Below are 22,790 nucleotides of genomic sequence, written 5' to 3'. Positions count from 1 at the left end.
CAAACTTGAAAAAGATTGTTTGACTTAAGCTTAATCTCTGCAGAGATAGGTCTTGCCACAAAAAAATCTTCTGTAGAATCTTACAAATTATGTGGATAGACTGAACCACTTCTCAACCAGTGCTTGTGTCCAGAAACATCCCAGTTATATTTTCAGTTCATATTGCATTTAGGTCATTGCTAAATTTGAGATAAACACTACCCTAAACCAGAACAGTATATGGTCTTCACAAAACACGGAGGGTTTGGTACATTTTTTATTTCATCCTGAGACCCTTTGACCTCTAACATGTAAAGAGTAACTGCTGTTGGAGTTATAGAATTATTGAGGAAATTCTTAGAGCTGACCTCCATCCATGTACACAATGCCTTTAGTGAAAAATTTTGTCAGAAGACACTGAAGTTCTATTTTTATTTGTGTTAGGGGAGGAAAAATCATTGCACATCCATAGAGCTAAAACTCTGCCCTTCATTCTGTAGAAATGAAAAATGAAAATTAACACGTTTGATGTTGTTTTGTTGTCATTATTTGCCACTGGTGATATTTTGCTTACTCTTAATGCGCTTACCCTGCCACCCTCTTTCCGAGCAGGCATTTTCAGGGAGTTTGGTGGTGCCAGGTGCGTGCACAATATTGTGAAGTATCCACAGTGCCGCCAGCACGCCCTGATGATCATCCAGCAGCTGGTATTGTCACCCAGTGGAGAGGACGACATGGGCACCCTGCTGGGGCTGATGCATTCAGCCCCACCTACAGAGCTACAACTCAAAACTGACATCCTAAGGGTAGGTGAAGTGTTCTTCAGTACTCTTGCTCCTAAGGTGTGGTTCCAAGAGGGAAAACACTGAGAAGGGCATTGGATTGAGATGGACTGGATGGGTGTTGTTTAGGTAGTATGTAGATTGTTTCTGGAGTTGAAATACATATATTTTAATCCATGTTTTTTGGGGTTTTTTTTTACCATCTGTCCATGGTAGGCTTCAGAACTGGAGATGTAGGCTATTGAATATGTTTTTAGCGTCACCACGTTTTTGGATAGAAAATGAGGTTCTGCAGTTATGATAATTTTCCCTGGTGGGGTCTTATGCAGTTAAAAATAATGGGAATATGTATGGAAAAATAGCAGTCAAATAGCATGCATTTATTTTCAGCTCTGGCTTGCATTTTCATGTGGCACCTTATTTTACCAATTTGTATCTATGAATGCTGAAATAATTAATATAAATGCAAATTGTAATGATCACAATAGAAGATAAAGCTGAAGAACTTGCTTGCTTAAGCAAAATAGTGGAATAGTAAGAAAGTAAGGCTGGGAGTGGAGGAAGAAGCAAGAAAACTCTTGTCTGTTTCATGCTGTATTAGGTGTTTTGTTTGCTAATCTAGACGCACAATTTCTCCTAAGAGTAGCTAATATTATTTTTTAAATTGACAAAATACTGATTTATTTTAGGGTAGAAAAGCTCAGGCAAATAATAGAAAGTAAATGGGTCTTAATGAAGAGAACTTGGACATCTAGGGTAATTTCTGTTCAAAGGTGCCTGTAGTATTTCTCTGGCAGATGAACAGCTTCATATTATACATATTTCCTTCATATGAAAGGAAAGCTGGGTAATAAAACTGTTTATTTACTGTGTAATGTCTATGAAGGTCTTCACCAATTTTTGTTATTCAAATATGTGTTATTCACCATACTTATGGGGAAAGAAAAGATATTGGAGTTCCCCAGAGGGTTTAACAGAAAATCAGGATTTCTGTCTTTCTTTTGACCTATTGTACTTGTCCTCCATTGGTGCTGTTCTCAGAAGTTTTGGTTATGGAGCTGACAGCCCAGAACAGTGTGGTGATGTGTCTCTTAGTGTTTGTTCAAATTTGTCAGGAAAGGATATAGTGCCTTCAGAGGAATGACAGTCTTGCTATTTCACTACCCGTCTTCTGAGTGCTTAAAAAAGCAGCTTGATTCTGAAGAAGTAAACTTTCGATCATGGAAAATTCCCCCGGCCTATTTTCTGTACCAGTAACATTTTTCTGTTTATGATGCTTTCTATAGGGAAACTTTTTCTTCTACATTCTATATTCACATGTGGGTCAAACTTCCCATGGCAGGTATCCTTTTTATTTGTTTGTAACTATGTGGAGGGGCTTCTCCAACCCCTGATTTCACAGATAATGAGTATTATTCTCTAGTACCTAAGTTCATGCATTTTCTGCTGTTTATACCATGGCTTTGCATGTATTTGTTCAGCAAGTAAGGTTTTATCCACTTTCGTTTCTCTCTGCGGCTTACTTTTGAGAAGAAACTCTTAAAATATCGTCATAGTTTCCAATTTAGAGATTTATAGAGGAAAGCTAAAAATAAGTGGGCATATTTGGCAAATTTTTACTGCCTGAATTTGCTAACTGAGTTGTTATATTTGAATGTCATTATGGCTTCATAGCTGCCAGGTGATTCCACATTGTTGATTTCTAGGAGACTGTTAGGATGCTCCAAGGTTTAGATTTTTCATTGCTGCAAGAAGTCATTTGCCTGCTCTTGTTTGAGATTGTTTGTGATGTTTGATGGCAGAAAAGATACCTTTCTAACAGATATTCTCCATCTTGTCATTAAGAGAATTACTTGGCAATTTTGGGTTACATTCTGGGCTTGGTCAGGTCTTTTCTGTTGGAAGGTAATTTCTTATTTCTAAATAAGAGGCAATGTTCTACTTTCACCCCTACTCTTTTTTTTTTTTTTTATTTTGTAAACTTTTGAGTATGAGAATTTTTGTAGTACAAAGTTGATCTTTAGAGACTTCAGGCATTACCAGGTTCTGACAAATGACACAAGGATTTTGCTAGTACAACAGTGTTTTGTGAACAAAAATGTTCCTACCTTTTTCCAGGCTGTTTGTTGCTGTTGTTTCCCTGTTTTGATTGTTTGTTTTGTCCACAGGCCCTACTCTTGGTACTTAGAGAGAGTCACCGCTCAAGAACTGTTTTCAGGAAAGTTGGTGGATTTGTGTATGTCACATCTTTACTTGTTGCCATGGAAAGATCTTTGTGCTCACCACCTAAGAATGGCTGGGAAAAAGTAAACCAGAACCAAGTGTTTGAACTGCTTCACACTGTGTTCTGCACATTGACTGCAGCAATGCGCTATGAGCCAGCCAACTCTCACTTCTTCAAGACAGAGATCCAGTATGAAAAACTGGCAGATGCTGTTCGATTACTTGGCTGCTTCTCAGACTTGAGGAAAATAAGTCCCTTGAATGTCTTCCCTTCAAATACACAACTGTTTCAAAGACTTTTGGATGATGACCTAATATCCCTGGATTCTGTCTCACCCACTCTAAGGCACTGCAGCAAACTTTTTATTTACCTCTACAAGGTAGCAACAGATTCTTTTGACAGGTATGACCTTTGCTTTTTTTTTTTTTTTTTTTCCTTTCATCTTCTCTACCTGCCCTATGCCAGTGTTCCCTGAAATAGTTCTCTTCAGATACCTTCATTGCAAGCTTTTGTATTTCCATTTTAATCTAGTTCTTTCTTCTTTCACTCCACTGAGAGGAGGATAAGGTGTCAACATCTGACCAAATAATGACTTAGCTTGTTGGTGTTCTCCAGGGTGTCTGGCGTTCTCTCTAATGCTGGATGATTTTATTGTGGCAGCAGTTAATATAGAGATATCAGTTCATGGTTATATTTGATGTGTTGAAGCCACCTGTTGGTTGCTAGGCTGACAGGTTGCATTATCATCATTAGAAATACTATATTTCTGTGCTTTTATTAAGTGAAATGAAAATTTGGTTGTTGAATGTCATACCTTAACTTCATGTTTCATTTGATATGGAGCTTTAAAGTAAATGATTAAATAATACCATGATTAATTTAGAAACATAGGATCATTTAGGCTGGAAAATACTCTTAAGATCAGGTCTAACTGTAAATTTGACACTACCAAATCAACCACTAAACCATGTCCTTCAGTGTCACATCTCCACATCTTTTAAAGACCCCTAGGGATGATGATTCAACTCCATCTGAGGGCAGCCTGTTCCAATGCTTGATAACCCTTTTGGTGAAATTTTTTTTCCAAATATCGAATCTGAACTTCCCGTGGTTCAACTTGAGGCCATTTTCAATTGTCTTTTGACTATTACTTGGGAGAAGAGGTGGACACTACTGCTATGACCATCTCTCAAGTAGTGTTAGAGACTAAGACAAGACCTTCCCTGTGCCTCTTTTTCTCCTTGCTAGCACATAAGATGGACATCTTGTTTTACATGGATTTGTTTATTCTTTAAAGTTCTAGGTAGTCTGTAAATTATTGGTATTTTCAAATTAACTGGGAGACACTCCTACAGTGAAACAACTTGAATTTAAATCATAACGAGACTCAAAATGAACAGAAATGTGTTTTAAAGGTTCAAAATGACAACAAAACTTTGCAAAGTATGTATTGAAGATTGGCTGGTCTTAAAGTAGTTTTTGCCACAGTTTAAGGTACAAAACATGAAACACAGACCTACGCTTTGTATCTGGGACCTTTAAGCTATTTATACCCTAGCCTTTGAATGTATGTGACCCTGTTTTAATAAGATGGGCCGTCTTGCCCCCAAAGCAGGAGATCTTAATGCTTTTCTCTTCTTTAAATAAAATTTTAACAAAAAAACCACTCTAACACACACACAGTCACACTCTGACACACTCACCAAAAAGCCAACTTCAGAAATCAGTTTATTTGATCTTATTTTGAAGCATTATTAAAGCAGGAGGACAATTTGTATTAAGAGTGTGTTACTTGTACTGTAGAAGTTGACACTAGCTAACAATAGAGAATGAGGAAACAATGGGGCAAGTAAATCACATTGGTGATGTTGCATAAGATACCCCACTAAATTCCCTTTTTTTTTGGCTGTTACTTTCAGTGATTTTTTTTTTCTTTAAATTTTCTGTTCATCATTCATTATTGAATTTACATTGACTTTATTTCTTACTCCTGTTGGTTATATCTAATTTACTGAAGCTTTACTTTCTCCTCTGAATGTCTGCTGTTGAACACTGAAAGATGTTCTGCTTTTCTGTTATCAGTAACTCTCAGCAGAGCAATGAACAAGCAGTGCAGAGTCACACCACAAGACCTGTGCACACTATGCATGACTGTGTTCACCTGAGGCTGTTGTTCAGTTTGTCCTTTGGCATCTGTGTTGTTTCTAAAGGATGGATCCAAGTAACAATTTTATTGGTGCTTTTGTAAAACTAACAAGCTTATGGCCTCTGGTTTCTTCTCTAACCTCTCTGTCCTACCCCTGTCTGTTTTGTCTGTAGTCATGCAGAACAGATCCCTCCTTGCCTGACAAATGAGACTTCTCTCCCCTCTCCTTGGGGTACGCCAGCTTTGTCCAGGAAAAGGTACCGACCTTCAAAGAGAAGCTGATCTCGTTTCTGGTTTTTCTCTCTCACTGTCATGTTTCTTAGTTTTGGGGGGGAGGGAGGTTTCTCTTAAATTGCTATTCTGAGGAGTGCATTTCTGCTTGTGTGTTTACTGGTTAAAAAAATGTAAAGGCATGTTTCACAGTGAATACTAGGCAGTGATGAGATTAGAGATGTCTCCAGATTCCCATAGCACTTAAAGTTAGGCTTGTGTTTCAAAACCAAATAAAACCTAGTATAAGAAATTATCTAAGGAAGGTATATATGGCACTCTCAGGAGCAGTTCAAAGGCATTCAGACTATGCTAGTAAATCAATGAATACAGCAGAATTTCTTTTTTCCTGACTTATTTTTCAATAAAGCTTACTTTTGGTGGAAAGTGAATGGCTTGTAAAGGTGCCATTTATTAATAATTCCAGAGCAGAGAATAAAAAGTAAAGAATGAACCTGTCAGTACTTGACTACCAAATTATTTAGAGACATGCTGAATTAAAAGGTTTGGAAAGAAAGTGCAAATGGCCCAATTCAGAAATCCAACCACCCACTTTCATTCCCAAACTACACTGTTTACCAGACACATTAAGATGCATAAGAAGACTTTAATATTTTTTAAAAATAAATGTTACTGTTTGAAGCGTGTTACTTACAGGTTTGTGCAAATGCAAAAAAATAATTTCCTGGAGTCCCCAGGGAAGGAAGCAGCCCTTCACTATTGACAGATGCAAGTTAGACAGAGATTTGCTTTTGAAAGCTAAAAAGGCATTTGAAAGACACACGGTTATCTGAGATGCAGGTGCCATGTGTAGAAAATACGATCATTATTGAGTGGTATACTGCTTAAGACGGGCCATCAAGCTTCATGGCTGGAATGTAAAATATTTTGCAAAGGAAAACAACCACAGATGCTTTTGGAAACTGATTTGAAAGGAATGTTTATACTAAAGCAGATTAGTAAAGAGAACCTTTTTTCTTTACTGAGTGAAGTTACCCAAGTCATACCTGGATATTCTTCAGGGAGTGGCTTGGACAAAGGCACCTTCCCAGTAACCCAGAACCTCTTAGATTGTAATTTCCTTTATTTTCTAACACTGAAGCATTTAAGAACAAATGTTATCGTTTACAGAAAAAAAACCTTAGCTTCCTGGTCATTTACTCTGAAGAAACATGTAAGAAAATACTGTTTCCTATGGAAGCTCTTTACAATTTCAGCCCTGCATTAACCTCTAGTGTTGCAGATTGCCCGTCCCTTTCCTACATTTTGCTGTTCTCCCAGGTGTAGATGGCAGGGCTGCTCAGTTTCACTGAATTACTCAAACACACAGATATGCAAAGGCTTGCAGCAGAACACAAGCTTCTGCCAAACAGAAGCTGATTCCAGGGTGTGATGAAAAAGACTGCCAGATGGGTGGCTGATGCAGCCTGGAAATTAAAAGATAAATATAGCTATATATTAATAGATATGTTTGGCTTCCCTTGGGTTTTTTTTGTGGTACTGAAAATGCAAGCAGTTGCTTGAAAACCTGAGGTAAAGATTGGGTAGTTTACAAAGTCATTATCCCTGTGGGTTGCTTTTAGCAATTCAGGTAAACTCAAGTACAGTAATGTAGGTACTTGCTGGGGTTAAGTGCTTTTGAAATGGATTTTCACAAACAAAAAAAGCCTTTGGGTTGTAACAAATTGTCTAAGATTCAAAGTAAAAATGGACAGAAAGAATGATCATGCTTGCCTGGATGACTTTCAGTTCCTTTCTCAAAAGCATGTTTTAAGTAAAAAAAAATAGAACTAGGCTTTCCAGAAAGTCTGTTTGAACAGCTGTCTGCTTTTTCACAGCATCATGTTTGTAATTCCTAGTGAATTCATTGCCAGTGGATGTGATCTTTCTGCTTTCAAAAATAAGCAGCATGGGGTTTGTAGTCCAATAGTATTTTTTTCTCCTCCTAAATGTCAGATACAGTCAGATTTTGTCGAAGTTTACTCTTCCCAGAGAAGTGTTTGCTCTTCTCTTATTGTTTTCTGTCTCCTTTGCTTTGCATGCCTGGGATCTCCCTTGTTGTTGTGGTCTGGTTTTCTGCCTTTTGACTTGTAAGACAGATGCCTGAGGGAGTGCCCTCTGTTGTTTGGCTAAAAAAGGCAAGCAAACACTGTGCACACAAATAATTCTTATAAACAAAAATAGCACAATTCTGGTTTCTCACACAGTCTAGAATCGTTTTGGATGCACTGATATGCTAATATTCTCTCTCAGACATGTCTCAAAGCTGTGTTTCCCTGTGGAGTGCTGCCATCCAAGTGTTCTCCTTTATGGAAGCAGAGTAGGTGGGACTTCTGCAGCACGTGTTGGGGTGGCAGTACATGGCTGTCCTCCCTGTTAGCTGGAATGCATTGTTCTTCCACACCTGTGTAATTTGAATCAAGAACTACAGCTTTTTCAACTCTGTGATTGTTGTAAATTTTATCAGAAATATGCGCCTTTTTTTTTTTTTTAGGATATTTTGGTCTTCACGGGGTAAAGTAGAGAATAGAATGTAGCTTTGACTTTTTTAGCCATTATTTTAAAAAAGTTTGCATAGTGATCACTCTTGGGGAACGATATGCAGAAGGTTTATCTACAGTAAATCTAACTTATTTCTTTCCAGATCAAAATGCTGTTGTAATTTTCATCAATAATGATAGTTAATTATATAACTGAAGTTATATTAATTAATTATTTTTTAATAATATTTTAGTAAATTAAACAGATTAGATATACAGATGCATGTCATTTTGTGTACACTGCCTTTTCCATTATCTGCTTCTTCTTCTTTCTTTTTCCTTAAAGGAGACATAAGAATGTGGAAGTATGGCTAAATTAATTTATTGCAAGTTCTACCCTGACTCATAGAACTATAACATTAATATTTTGGAAGGATTTTGTAAGATCTATTTTCTTTTTTCTGCATAGAGAAATCTTTACAAACTGGGTTTTTTTCCCTGTTGAAGTGTTATAAATTCTCCTTATATGAAGAAAACTAAAAATATAAGATATTTTAAAATTACCTGAAAAGCGTTCAATAATAGATGCTTTAAAGATAGAATTTTTCCTTAGACTTGTAACAGGAAGCCTAGTCTGGACTGTATTGCTTTTTCAGTTGTGTGGAATGTTGCAGTCCAGGTAGTTTGAGACCAGGATTATATTTGTGTTTGTGACTCACTGTGAGCAATGTTTTTGTTACGCTCTCTGTGTACTACCATGTTTTAACTTCATGATTTACCTAACAAGGTGAATGTGATAGTGCAGATCAGTGTGCTTAAAGGTAAAATTTGTAGTTAAAAGTGGACAGAATGTCTTAAGGAATGGAATTTCACTAGACTGAAGAGAAATCTTAAATATAAATGGATATTTTAATTTTTTTGCCTGCATCCTGTAAAATTTGCATTGAGATGCTCAAGGTGACATTGGAAAGAGGCTGCAGTTTTCTCCTTCAGATGAAGAGCATTGCTTTTAGGATGCATGAGAAACAATTGCCTGTGTTCCAATTTCTGCAGTAAGTCAGGGCAGAGGCTTGAGATCGCATCTTTGTGTAGTATTACCATTTGTTACACTGTTCCTAATTCCATTTCTTTAAAAAAAAAAACAGTGAAGCCTTTCTTACCTGCTAGATGTTTCCATCTAGCTGACAAGAGAAGTTTAGAAAATTAATGACTTAAGGGTTTGTAAGAAACACTAGAAAATTCATTTAGGGAGATCTTTTTCTTAGCAGTTGGTTTCAGTAGAATTGCCTTATTATTTTCTGTTTCCTGTAAGCATTATCTAAATGAGTAAAGCATCGGTAATCTAATTTTTCTTAAAAACTCTCTTTTGAACAGTACTCTTGGGTTGTTCAGGTGCCAAGTTTTTGCTGATCTGCCATAAAGCTTTTCAGTAGGAACCTTTTTATTGGAACATTATTTATTGAACCAGTTTTCCGGCCAGCACAAGAAGATTGTACTGTGCTTCCCGTTGTCCTTCTTTAGGCTGAATAATCCGATGTCTCAGCCTTCCCCCATAGATGTGTTTCTTGCTGGGGGATTGGGCTTGGTGGCTGTGTTTAGGGCAGAATTGTGTTTGCAGCCTTCCTCATCTCCTATCTATATCCTGTTTTTCCCAGGAGAAAGAGATTGTCTTGTTGGAAGTGTCTAAAGAGTGAGGAACATCCAGTCTCAAAGTCTTAACTTGTGTTAGGGTCGTCACTGAGAACAGAAGAGGCGAAATACTTCTTTCAGCTGATTTGATAACAAGAAACCCTTCTTGTTTTGCTGTATTCAGTTGTAAAATGAAGGACATTGTGATCATAAAAAAATTCCTTCACATAATTTGTTCTATTTCTTCTTACAAATAACTGTTTGATAAATACTGTGGGTGATTTGGGTTGGGTTTTTTTCTTGTAGGGGTTTCTTGTGTATTTTGGTTTTCTTTTTTTGTGGTGAGCATGAGTCTTTGGATCTTGCTTTTGCTTCTAAAGCACCATCTTGAAAGCATATGTTTAGTAAGCTGCTCATGCTGTTTGTGTGTTGAAACCCTTGCTGAAAGAAGAGTGCCATCAAGCTGGTTCCATCAAGAGTTTCAATGAAGGACATGTCTGCATTTTTCAGGACCAGTGGTTGCTTCTAAGTCAGTGTGTCAAATCCTTTTCCCTGGATCAGACTAAAGCATCTTCATGTAAAACCAAATGGCTGTAGCAGTCACAGAAGGACTAAGAACATACAGATTGCTGGCATGAGTAAACACAGAGACCACCCTTCTATTCCCTTAGGCTGATTAGAGATTGCTGAGAGTTTTGTGATAGTACATTTCATGATCAGTTGTTAATGAAAAGCAAATGGGGAGACACACATCCAGAGAACAGGAGCACTGGTAGGTTGCTCACTGCAATTGTTTTGTGCTGCCACTGCAACTAGAATAAAAAGGAGGCAATAAAAACAATCTCTTAAGTTCTTGAAACAGTCTTGAAGCGCCTGGAGAAGACATTTCCAAATTCAAGAATAGTTGAGAAACTGAAACCTCTCCAGGCTGTCTTTAGGGAAACATGCCCAGCAGGTTTGAGAAGAGGAACACTTGTTCTGTCTAACTGAGGGAAGAGAAAGGAAAAGGGAGTAACATCTATAGGCCAGTACAGTTTTACAGCTGTTTAAAAAGTGCAGAGCTTGTAATAGCTGGGTGTTGTAACCATGGGATGTTTTCTCTCCTGCAGGCATGCATATCATTCTGTTTCAACACCCCCTGTTTGCCCTCAGAAAAACATAGCTGATGTGAAACTCCAAACAGGATCCATGTCCATACAAAGCTCTGATGCAGTCATCATTCACCCTGGTGCTATGCTTGCAATGCTGGATCTTCTGGCCTCTGTTGGATCAGCTACACACCCAGAGGTAAGGGAAAAAAATGTGTGGTCTGAAGCTTTGGGAAGTGCTGGGGAAAAGGATGGCTGTGGGAAATAGGAAAGCTGGTGATGTCCTCTCATTTTGTGCTGAAAAACTATATTTCCCAGCTTGAGTTGTATAACTGGTGGCATAGATGTCTAGGAGGAATTGCTTTGTTTCGTAGGCTTTCTTTTGTTTATCTCTTTCAAACTCTTGTTAGTAATGTAAGTTTAAAGAAAGAGATGAAGTGGCCATCAGATGAGTTTCCAAGCACTATGATTAATTCATGTTTTCCCTGATGTATCAGGTATAAATGCATACTGTGAAGACACAGAACTGAACATCATATCTTGGGCTATGCACACTGTTTGAAGTAGCTGAAATATGTTCTAGTTCTAAAGTTGTTCTAGTTGTTCTAGCTAAAGTTAAAAGTTCCAAATATGTTCTAGTTCTAAAGTTGTAATGACTGCTTTGTACAATTCCCAACACAAAATGTCTTCTGGTGCTTTGTGTATGAAGGATTTGTTGGATGTTTTTGGAAGTTGCTCATGTATTTTTTATTTGAGATGTCTTCCCTGAAGAATACTTTTTGTTTAAAAAAAAAAAAAGGTTCCAAAAACTTGAAAGAAGTACCAGATTCCTCTTTCTTGGTCTCTACTGGTCATGAGTGTGGTAACTCTTTGCCTTCACGGCATACATTTGACAATTATGTTGCATATGTCTTTAGTTTTGTAGAGGTTGTGGTGGTGGTGGGGAGCAGAAATGAAGCCCATATACTCCAAGGGGAAATAGTTAGCAACCTGATAAACAACTTAAACACTCACAAATCTGTGGGACTGATGAGATCTGCCCAAGGATGGAGAGGAACCTGGTGGAAATGCTCACTGAGCCACTTTCCATCATTTACCAGCAGTCCTGGCTAATCAGTAAAATTACAGTTGGCTGGAGATTAATCAATGTGATGCCCATCTACCAAGACTGGCCAGGAAGATCAGGGGAACCACAGGCCCGTCAATCTGACCCCGGTGCTGGTGAAGGCTGTGGAGCAGATCATTACACATCCCATGCTGCAGCACATACAGAGCAGTTGTGAAATCAGGCCCAGCCAGCATGGTTTTATGTAATGTAGGTCCTGCTTAACTTACCTGGTCTTCTGTGACAAGGTGACCCTATTGGTTGATGAGGGAAAGGCTGTGGATGTCATTTACTTGGACATTAGTAAAGCTTCTGACACTGTTTCCCAGTGTATTCTCCTGGAGAAACTGGCTGCTCATGGCTTGAGTGGGTGGACTCTTTCCTAGGTTAAAAACTGGCTGGGTGGCCAAGCCAAGAGTGGTGGTGCATGGAGTTACACCCATCTGGTAGATGGTCACCAATGGCGTTCCCCAGGGGTCAGAACTGGGTCAGTTCTGCTTAGTATCTGTATTGATCTGGATGAGGGAATCAAGTACACTCTCAGTCAATTTGTGGATGGCACCAAGTTCAGCCAGAGTGTTGATCTGCTGGAGGGCAGGAAGGCTCTGCAGAGGAATCTGGACAGGCTGGATTGATGGGCTGAGGGCAGCTGTGTGAGGTTGCCAAGTGCTGAGCCCTGCTCTTGGGTCGCAACATCCCCAGGCAGTGCTACAGGCTGGGGAAAGAGTGGCTGGAAGAGACCTGGGGATGCTGGTCTAAGTATGAGCCAGCTGTGCCCAGATGGCCAAGAAGGCCAGTGGCATCCTGGCCTGTATCAGCAAGTGTGGCCAGAAGGACCAGGGCAGTGATCATCCCGCTGTACTCAGCACTGCTGAGCCTGCACCCCAAGTCCTGTGTCCTGTTCTGGGCCCCTCGCTACAGGAAAGACATTGAGGTGCTGGAGTGAACCCAGAGGAAGGCAGAGGAGCTAAGGAAGGTCTGGAGCACAAGTCCTGTGAGGAGTAACTGAGGGAGCTGGGAGTGTTTTAGCCTGGAGAAAAGGAAGCTCAAGGCAGTTCCTTACCCCTCTCTAAAACTACTTGAAAGGAGGTTCTAGCAAGGGGTGGGGGCAGTCTCAACAAATCAAACAAGTGATAGACTGAGAGAAAATGACATAAAGTTGTGCTAGGGGAAGTTTAGGTTGGATATTAGGAAAAACTTCTTTACCAAATGGGTTGTTAAGCATTTGAATGGGCTGCCTAGGGCGCTGTTTGAATCACCAGGCATGGAAGTCTTTAAAAGACATGTAGATGTGGCACTTGGAGACGTGGTTTAATGGTGGGCTAGGCCATGCTGGGTTAAGAGTTCAACTCAGTGATCTTAAAGGTCTTTTCCAACCTAAATTATTATATTTTTATGTTAAGTACTAAGAGTAGCTTAATAGTCACAAAAATAAAAGTTTCTAGTTCTCTCTAAGCTGGCTCTCTTTGCTGGTGAAAAGTAGAGGTTAGTTAACCATTCCTACCTGAATTATTTTTCTTGACCATAGTTCTGGTAATCCTTTGTCTAATTACCCTTTTTTGTAGAGAGTTTTTCTTCATACAGACATGTGCACACACACACTCCAAAAACATACAAGCGCATGCACATATATTTAAATATAATTAATTTTCTGTATTTATTGCTAATGGTAGTTTCTTTTCTGTTATTATGTATAAAGCCTTTCTTCTGTTTTCCTTCTGAGTTTGCACTTTCTCAAGCTCTGTGCTGTGCTGTTCTCTTTTTCAGCATGCACTGGATCTCCAGCTGGCAGTGGCCAACATCCTGCAATCTCTGGTACATACAGAGAGAAACCAGCAAGTCATGTGTGAAGCTGGGCTCCATGCACGACTTCTGCAAAGATGCAGCGCTGCTCTGGCAGATGAGGACCACTCCTTGCATCCACCACTCCAAAGGATGTTTGAAAGGCTGGCCTCCCAGGCTCTGCAGCCGATGGTGTTGAGGTCAGAAGGATAGCCCTGAAGTTCAGTTGGACTGAAGCCTGCAGCCTGCACTGTCCCTGGCTCGCTGTAAATGGCTGGCAGTGGTAGAGAGCCTTAGTGACCTGGTGTAGTAGAGATAGCACAATATCCCCTTTTGTTTGTCATCAAGTAGGTTGTCTCTTGACAGAGAGAGACTTTTTACCAGGGCCTGTAGTGACAGTACCAGTGCCACAGGTTTTAAAGTACAAGATGCTGGATTTAAATTAGACATGAGGAAGACATTTTTTTATAGTGAAGGAGGTGAGACACTGGAAGAGGTTGTCCAGAGAAGTTGTGGATGCTCTGTCACTGGTGTTGTTCAAGGTCAGGTTAGACGGGGCTTTGAACAACCCAGTGTAAGTGAAAGCTGTACCAGCCCACAGCAGAAGGCTTAGACCAAATGACCTTGAAAGGTCCCTTCCAGCCCAGACTGTCCTGGGGTTCTGTGATCTCAGCTGTAAGAGGGAATTTATTTGTATTATCTCCTATGGATCACTGGCTGGCTGACCTGTAGCCAGGACAGCTGCTCAGTTCCCTTCAGTGACATGTAGCTGTGTCAGAAGGAGCCCTCTAGCTCATAGTCACATTACAGGGACTTAAGCTTCCCTAACCATAGACACTGATACCCTGGGTAGCTCTATAGTGAGATGCTATAGTTACCTAGAGATACAGGTGTTGATAGCTGTGAAATTATTCCCCCAAACAAACAGGACACATTGGTAAAACAAAGCTGAGGTCGCTTACTTCAGCCTATGATCTGCCTCTCCAGAAGAGTTCAGCTTGCATTATCAAATGTCCTGATGTTCTCCTGCAGAATGCAGCAGCCTCCTGCCAAGTTTTATAATGAAGAGAAGGGAATGATCAAAATTGCTTTATTTTATGATAAATTACTTTATCAAAATTGCTTGATTACTTAACATAGTGTCAACTTTTGAGAGCATGTGTTCCAAAATTAAATTGTTTTGAATGGATCAAATATGCATCATAATTATGCATTGGATTATTTTCTTAGTTATAAGTTATGCTTATTGCAAGCAATTACTGTCTTTTTTAAAAAGTGCTATTAGATTTGGTGCCACTATAGGTAAAATAAATAGAGAAAATGACTTCCAAATTTTTTTATTCTTTCTTAGGGAATTTTTACGCTTGGGAAATCCTTTGAATTGCGGAGCCTGGGACAAAAAGTTGTTGAAACAGTACCGAGTGCACAAACCCAGCTCACTGAGTTTTGAACCAGAAATGAGAAGTAGGTGCTGAAGTGCTAAAAATGTGTGTGAATAATGTTTCACTCATGTCCCCCAGCTGCATACCTATTTAAAATATTTAGATAAGCATTCATAAAAATCCAACTTTACCCCAGCTTTGTATGAATGTGAAGTCATCAGAACAATTTTAGAACTGGAAAAGTTCTAAAATCAAAGGGAATGTAGTATTTATATTGAATATATATATCCAGCAAGAGTTATCACAGGTTTTTATTTTAGGAACAGTAACTGTTAAATATGGTAGTAGTTTGTTTTTTAAGTCTTGAGTAGGTCCTGCATTTATAGCTATTTGACATTATTTTTTCTCAGCTACTTTCATGTGCACACAACAAATCATTATATCTGTGTAGTAAATTTCTCTTGGCCATTGCTCTATTTATTTATTTTATATATTTATTTATTTATTTATTTATTTATTTATATATATATATATTTGCATTATCACTGGGAAAAATAAACAATGAAAATGTGAGACTAGAAACTTTTTAGCCTAGGAAAGAGAATGCAAAGCTACCTTCTGAATACCACAAGTTATATTAAATTGCCTAAGCTAACTTTACTTTCTGCTCACTAAGAGCTCTGAGACTGCATTTGAAAAGCACAAAGCAGAATTTTCCCTACCTGTTAAGTCAGGTAGCAGAAATGCATCTAAAGAGGATCCTCTGCAAAAAGGATACCATGCTGACATGAGGTAATGGGAGGGCCTCTTGGCTTTACCACAAACTTTCCTTGGCATGTTGTGCAAGATACTCATCTTTCTGCCTTGGTTGAGCATTTTTATTATCAAAGCAATTAATAATGAGCTGCCCAGCTCCTTATCTTATGAGAGGCTGAACTAGCTGACAATGTGTGACAATTCAGCTATTCCACCAGCCTTGAAAGGTCCAAATAAACAGCCTAAAAATGCCTTCCTTTGCAACGCTGTATTGCAATGCTGTGTTGCTTCTTGTCTTCTCATATAGATAGCATGGTCACCTCCGTGGAAGGTCTGGGTCCTGACAGCGTCTTCAGTGTGCATGAGGACAGCCACTATCGCATAAGCAAGAGCCTGCTCAAGCCAGCAGAAGGGAGCACAGTGCCCCTGACCAGAGTCAAGTGTTTGGTCTCCATGACAACCCCACATGATATCAGGCTTCATGGATCATCGGTTACGCCAGCGTTCATCGAGTTTGACACATCTCTGGAAGGGTTTGGGTAAGGTCCTGCCATGCTCTTGAGTGTTTGCTTACTTCCTTTTTTCCCAAAGGAATACTTGTAAATTTTAATAGACAATTTGCAAGTAAGGGGCAGATGAACTCTTTAAAGAGGAGAAAGGAATGCTTTGAGTCACATAAATTTCCACTTTCTTTCTTTCTCATTCACTAATACCTTGATTAAAAATGCTTGCTTGCCATGTGTGAAAGTGAAAAAAAGAAGTACGTATCATTGATGGGACCCTCTCAATTCGGTTTCACATCCCTTTTAAAACAAAGGAATGCCAGCATACCCTTGAAGGGTTGCTGAGATTTATGTCTGACATTTGGATGGTACAGTTATTCTGAGACCCACTTAAAATTGCTGAAAAGCATGAAAATGTGAGAGTGTATCAGAAATACAAACGAAGCAGACAAGGCAGCTACGATGAGTTCAAAGAACTAAAAGAAGCCTAGTATTACTAACTGGAGACATAGCCTGGATATAATGCTTAGCTAATTTTTTTCTTTTAGCACCACTTAGTTGTTTTTCGCTCTCTAATTAAACACCTGCTGAGTGCTGCGCTTTTTGAGAATCATGTAATATGATTTAACTATTCAGAAGATGAAAGCATGACATCGTTCTCAACAGCTGTTTAAGGAAAATTTTTGGTCTTTTGGTTATTAAAATGGAATAGAAAAACTTGAATACTTGGGAGCTCTGCTGCTGTCTACATTCCATTTTCCATCTAGCCTTTCCATCCAATACAATCAAGAAGAGACTTATTTTTTTAGTAAACAAATGTTACTCTAGGCTGTATTCTACATCTTTTGTAAGAGAGAAGAAAAGAAAATTGTCTGGACCTAAGAACTTGAAATAGGCTGGCAGAATGAATTTTCATTGTATTTGCTTCAGCAGATTTGTGGGTGCTGGTAACATGTCCAGAAGTAACTCACATAGTGCAGCTGTGACTTCTTAGAATTTCAGCAAGTCAACTAAGAAGGCTTCTATAATAAATTAAAAAATAAAAAATTAAGAACTTTTCTCCTTGTATTGCTTTCAATTGTGTCCACAGCATCAGTGGCTCTTGTAAGGATCAAACATAACTAAGCTGGTGGAATATGATATTAGTGTGAGAGCATACTTTCTTAAGATAAGAACATCGTTGTCTGCAATTGCCAGATCCTTTGACTATTTAGCTGATCCAGCCTCTTTTCAAGGTTCAGAACAAATCAAAGGTTGCTGCAAGGTGCAGGTGCCCACAAGGAGACATCTTAGGCCATGGAGCCACATAGGTATGACTCTATACCTTCACACCAAAGGCATACACTGCCAAAGTTCTTAGTGCTAGAGATAATTTAGACTCACAATGAGCAATCTTGAGAATTAATTCCTATTTTTCATTACTACATAAAGTCACAAAGCATATGTGCTTATGGTATATTTTCCTAAGCCATGTTTTGTTTGTTATTGAACTCCACTTACACTGACTTCCATAAACTCCAGTGTGTTATTGGTCTTGTGTTTAACAGCTGCCTGTTCTTGCCAAGTCTGGCACCCCACAATGCACCTACAAATAATGCTGTTACTACAGGACTTGTTGATGGTGCCGTTGTGAGCGGAATTGGAACTGGTGAGTATGCCAGTATGACTGGTAACAAACAATGTTTTGTATCTGATGTTTTTTTCTCTTAGACTTCTTGGTTAGCCATGAACTGATAGTATGGTGTTGGATGCTGTGCATCCATAATCAAGAACGTCTTGTGTCTTTTTTCTGTGTGTTTCTGTTGCCCCCAAGACAATAAAAAGCAATATAAAATATAAATGTGTGATTGCTTTAAAATGCAAAGCTTAAAGTAGAAGGCTAAAATGTAATCAACCAAGATGTATGAGCAATAATGCAGATGCATTAAGAAAAATTTGAGGTCATAGTGTGTAGAGCATAGGAAATGTGGAATGAAATGTAATGCTATACTTGTGACTTTGTTCTGCTAAATCCTTGACTGCATTTATTACAGGTGTAGTTGCACACACCATCACAAAAGCCCCATTTAAATTGTTTGCCATCACTTTTACATGTTGTTGTGGATTATTCACCCTACAGGAACCTGGAATGCTTAATTAAAAACTGTGGGATTAATTGAACATGGTCACTTAGTTAAACAAGTTGTTACATTTAAAACTAAGGTTAAGGCTTACTGCAGTAAGATAGAATTAGTGGGAACGTCCTGGGATATTAAGTGGAGTCAGATGTATGTGGTGGAGAGATATTCCCTTAACAGAGGCTTCTTCAGCATCTGAGAAAACGCAGCTAGTATTAGCTGAGCTGATATGAAAAAAGGAACAGGATCAAGTAGGTATCCTAACTGCAGCTATGTAATGAGTTTTCTTTTTATCTTTAGGTGAAAGGTTTTTCCCACCACCATCTGGTTTAAGCTACTCAACTTGGTTTTGCATTGAACATTTTAGTACACCTCCCAATAACCATCCTGTGAGACTCCTCACTGTAGTGCGGCGTGCGAACTCCTCGGAGCAGCATTACGTCTGCCTTGCCATTGTCCTCTCAGCAAAAGACCGCTCACTGATTGTTTCAACTAAAGAAGAATTGCTTCAGAATTATGGTAAGAGTTGTGCCACGTCATCAGCTAATGCTGACAGTATTATAGGGATGCAATGGGAAGTTTATTTTAAACCCACTATCCAGAAGAATCGTGTGTGCTGGAACTTTCATTGCTGCTTCACCAGTTCCTGATTTTTTGACAATTGAAAAATGCAAAATGTAAACATTAATTTATGGAGCTTTTAAAATTTCCAAAGAAGATTTGATGTCTCTATATAAAAGAAAAGTTTTTGCCAAAACCCCAGGTAATATGTATTCAGGGGAGGGATTACATCACTGATTTTGAAAGGTTTTGCCTTTGATCTATATTGTGTCATTGATTTTAGACATCATCTCTTGAAATCTTGAGGTGCAAATTTTAACTGTCTTTGCTTGAAGAAGTTTGGAAATAAATAGTAAACGAATAGGTTGAAGGCTTTTTCAGTCAGGGTAGTCCCAGTACTGGAGGGTTTTTTGAAGGCAAGCAGTAATTCACTTCATGTTTTAATGCCATAGTCAGCTTTCAGAAACAGTTTGTATCTCCATTCAGTATCTGTAACTAAAGGAGGAGTTACAGAAGGTGTAGTGAAGATCTAAGTGAAGCTGGTGATACCAATAAATTTGCTAGAGAGGGCTATCAGTGCACTCAGGGACTTGAGGATGAGCTGTCTCCAGCCTCCAAAAGTGGTTGGTTTTGACAGGCTGAGTCTGTGGAGGGGCTGAGAGGAGTAGGGCAGCCTTCTGTGTGTGCTTCAGGCTTAGCTCTTCACTAGACCTGCCCAAATAGTTGTCAAAAACCTATTCTTGCTTCTGTTCTTTACTTTTGTGTAGGCAGGACTAATAAAGAATTTACACAACTGCTGTTATTACAAAAGCCTCCCACAAACAACTATGTGGATTGTTAGCATGAAAATAAGGAATAATCTGTAAGCAGACATTAACTGCAGCAGTGATTCTTACTAGAAGTCAGGTTCAAAACCTGAAACTTAAGAGCTGAAAACACATAGTGTAAAGTAGGAATTAAGCTCCCTAAATTACAAAGATACTGATAGTGCTTTCTTTCTCAGAGGACCAAATTCCTAGGGAATGAAGCAAGTTTATCTTCACACTAATTGCTTTAGCCTGCACTGAAGCTATTGTCCATATGTTTTTAGTTTAGTGAGCATCTATAATCAATCTCCCTGAAAGAGGCTGGATTTGAAAACACTTTCTCAGAGAAGATCTGAAGGTTTCTGAGTATAAAGACTGTTTTTTACTTCAACCAGGACACTTCGCTTCACTCATGTGCTACCCTGTTGTGTCTAAATCATAGTTGGTGGTATATAGTTGAGTGCTGAGCAGGTAGGGACCTGGATAACTGAGACTGGAATTGTTGTGCACAACACAGGGATTGGAAGTGCTGACAGTCTCTTGTAAGAATAAAAGGGGTGATTTAAGGACATATATTGAGAGCAAGAATTGTGCTCAGAGATGTTTGGCTAAGAAAATAACTTGAGATTATTTTTGTATCTGAATCTTACTTCTAAGTGCTCTGCTTTAAACATTTTCCTTGTGCTGTTTCTAAAGAAATGAGTGTTCTCCCTGTGCAGGCAGCTGTTGTAGTAAGGGGATTAATGGTTTCTTTTCCTTCAGTATGAAAGAATGAAGAGAGATATGAAAAGATCATGGTTGAAACATTCCCTGGGTTTTGGGGTTTTTTTTTCTTTTTTTCTTTCTGTAGGGACGGCTTTTAAGTAGAGTAAGGGTCATTTCTGTGATGCAAAAGTAGGAATAAAAAGTCTGGGAGTATGAGTATCATCCTCTCCACAGTGTGAGAAAGGTGAAAAATAGCTCTGTGGGTTTGGGGGCACATCTGTTGGTTCTTGGTGAATGCTGCTGTAGAAACTTCTTTAGGAAAACAACAAAAGATTTTTCTGTGACTTGTGTGGCAGCATGAGAAAGTAAAAGCTTGAGCCAACTAGTAATTCCAGCTAAAATTTCAAAGGGTGGGGAGAAGGTGAGAAATAAAATACAATTGCCAAAAGTCTGAATATATCCTGAGACTTTTTTAATCTCTTGTAACATTTCTGCTGGTGCCCACTAACTGGTGTTTTCCTTTAGTTGATGACTTCAGTGAGGAATCATCATTTTATGAAATTCTTCCCTGCTGTGCCCGTTTCCGCTGCGGTGACCTCATTGTGGAGGGCCAGTGGCATCACCTAGTTCTGGTCATGAGTAAAGGCATGCTGAAGAACAGCACAGCTGCACTCTACCTCGATGGACAGCTTGTTAACATTGTTAAGGTAAAATAAATCTTTCAGCTCTCATTTTTACTGATTGGAGTGATTTTTTTCTCTGTGCAATAAAAAACTTTACCCAAAAAAAAAAAGAAAAAAATTAACCGCCACCACCCTGTCGAAAAGGTGGTCACCCCCAACAGAATAGTTAAAAACCCAACCCAAGCAACAAAACAAAAAACAACAAGCAAACACTACATTTATTTGCAAAGGTCAATGCCTCATTGCTAGGTGGAAGAAACTGCAGAGAACAGTGAAGAGTACTGTGGACCTGTCCACTGAGCACAAAATATTCCCAAGCTGTAAAAGATATCCAAACATCATTTGACAACTGGCAGGTGTGGGCTTTAAGGTATAAAGCATAACCTGGTGTGGGGTTTAAACTAGCTAATGTTACTGGACTGCTGTAGGTAAAACAACATGTTGACTTTCAAAGTTTACATCCCAGTATTCCTTTTGCAAGAGGGGGACTACAGTAAGTTGTTATGCTGACAGCTATAATACATGAGTATCTATCTGGCTGTCTCTCAGGCTATGCATGACTACATTTAATAGCTACTAACAGAATTTTTAAAATATAAATTAAAAAAAGCCTGTGAGTTTGTTATTGTCTTTGTGTATTGGCCCTGATCTTACTCATGTATTTATTTAATTCTTTGAAAAATCTTGCTGAATTTAGTTCATTACATTTGCACTTTAGCTTGAAATGGTGTAATTTTCAAAGTCTGGGGAAGAAGAAACAGCACTACTTTGAGCACCATGTCTTTAGAATCAAGATACAGCTTCTTTAGGCACAGAATTCTCATGTTCTCCTCCTGTGTTTCCATACACACCTTCATCTTTTGATAGCCACTTCTGGTCCTCACATTTCCTTTGTGTTTAAAGTTCTTCACTGTCTAGTTCAGTACAGTGTCAGAATACCCTGCATTACATAGCAATCATTTTATACCTCCCCTGGCTTGCAAAGCCATTTTTGGACAAAATTTCTGGTCTTGTCCCTTGCTCTCTCACTAACTTGCCTGTGTTTTGCTCCCTCACAGCTTCACTACATCCATAGCAGCCCCAGTGGCTCTGGCTCTGCCAACCCCCCAGTGGTCAGCACAGTGTACGCCTACATCGGCACGCCACCCGCACAGCGCCAGCTCTCCTCCCTGGTGTGGCGCCTGGGCCCCACGCACTTCCTGGAGGAAGTGCTGCCTGCCCCAGGGGTCAGCACCATTTACGAGCTGGGACCAAATTACGTTGGGAGCTTCCAAGCAGTTTATGTTCCATGTACGTACAGGTCAGGTGGCACCTGCACCTGGTAACTTGGGCTGCCTGTGCTGGAGTCTTTGTGTGCATACTGGTAGAATTGGTGAGAGAGTTTGCAGGAGCAGGGAGGAAAAGCTTGCTCTTCACAAGAGGAAGATTAGTAGCTGCTGTTGAAGAGGATGAGAGGAATCCAAATTCTTGTGCTGAGATATAGTAGAAATGCTTGTTTTCCTCACTTTTGAACCAGTTAGAAAAGTCATTATTCATACTGTTTGTGATATTTATCTCTAGAAAGTGAAATCAGAAAGGATACAAAATTTTAAAGATATGGTTATATATTCTCTTTGAATCTTGCATCTCTCATACCGTTCCAAGGCAGCTTTCCTATCAAACTGTAGCAAAAAGTCAGTTGTCACAGGCAAAGATGCAGATTTACCAAAAGCTTCTCTGGCTTTTGATTGCTTTCTTTTCCTTCAGAAGGGAAGGGAAGTTTACAGCCTTTAAGCTGGACAATATCACATCT

The 22,790-nt window shown here is 39.1% G+C and overlaps 1 protein-coding gene across 11 annotated transcripts in view; it reads left to right on the top strand.

Annotated features, from left to right (window-relative positions):
- WDFY3 (WD repeat and FYVE domain containing 3) overlaps positions 1-22,790 on the top strand; it is a 156,537-nt gene that overhangs the window by 83,912 nt on the left and 49,835 nt on the right. For 9 of the 11 annotated variants that reach the window (XM_030270343.4, XM_041715972.2, XM_041715973.2 and 6 more), the window contains 11 exons: positions 592-785; positions 2,930-3,387; positions 5,305-5,388; positions 10,620-10,797; positions 13,471-13,685; positions 14,837-14,949; positions 15,931-16,162; positions 17,674-17,774; positions 18,544-18,762; positions 20,841-21,022; positions 22,057-22,288. In XM_030270343.4, coding sequence (XP_030126203.4) covers positions 592-785; positions 2,930-3,387; positions 5,305-5,388; positions 10,620-10,797; positions 13,471-13,685; positions 14,837-14,949; positions 15,931-16,162; positions 17,674-17,774; positions 18,544-18,762; positions 20,841-21,022; positions 22,057-22,288 — 2,208 coding nt within the window. The remainder of the gene's footprint in view (positions 1-591; positions 786-2,929; positions 3,388-5,304; positions 5,389-10,619; positions 10,798-13,470; positions 13,686-14,836; positions 14,950-15,930; positions 16,163-17,673; positions 17,775-18,543; positions 18,763-20,840; positions 21,023-22,056; positions 22,289-22,790) is intronic. The other 2 variants (XM_041715971.2, XM_041715969.2) reach the window with 1 other exon arrangement.

The sequence above is a fragment of the Taeniopygia guttata genome, chromosome 4 (assembly GCF_048771995.1).
Source record: "Taeniopygia guttata chromosome 4, bTaeGut7.mat, whole genome shotgun sequence".
NCBI lineage: Eukaryota > Metazoa > Chordata > Aves > Passeriformes > Estrildidae > Taeniopygia > Taeniopygia guttata.
The sequence above is the reverse complement of the archived record's forward strand: the minus strand, read 5'-3'. Positions and strand labels throughout refer to the sequence as shown.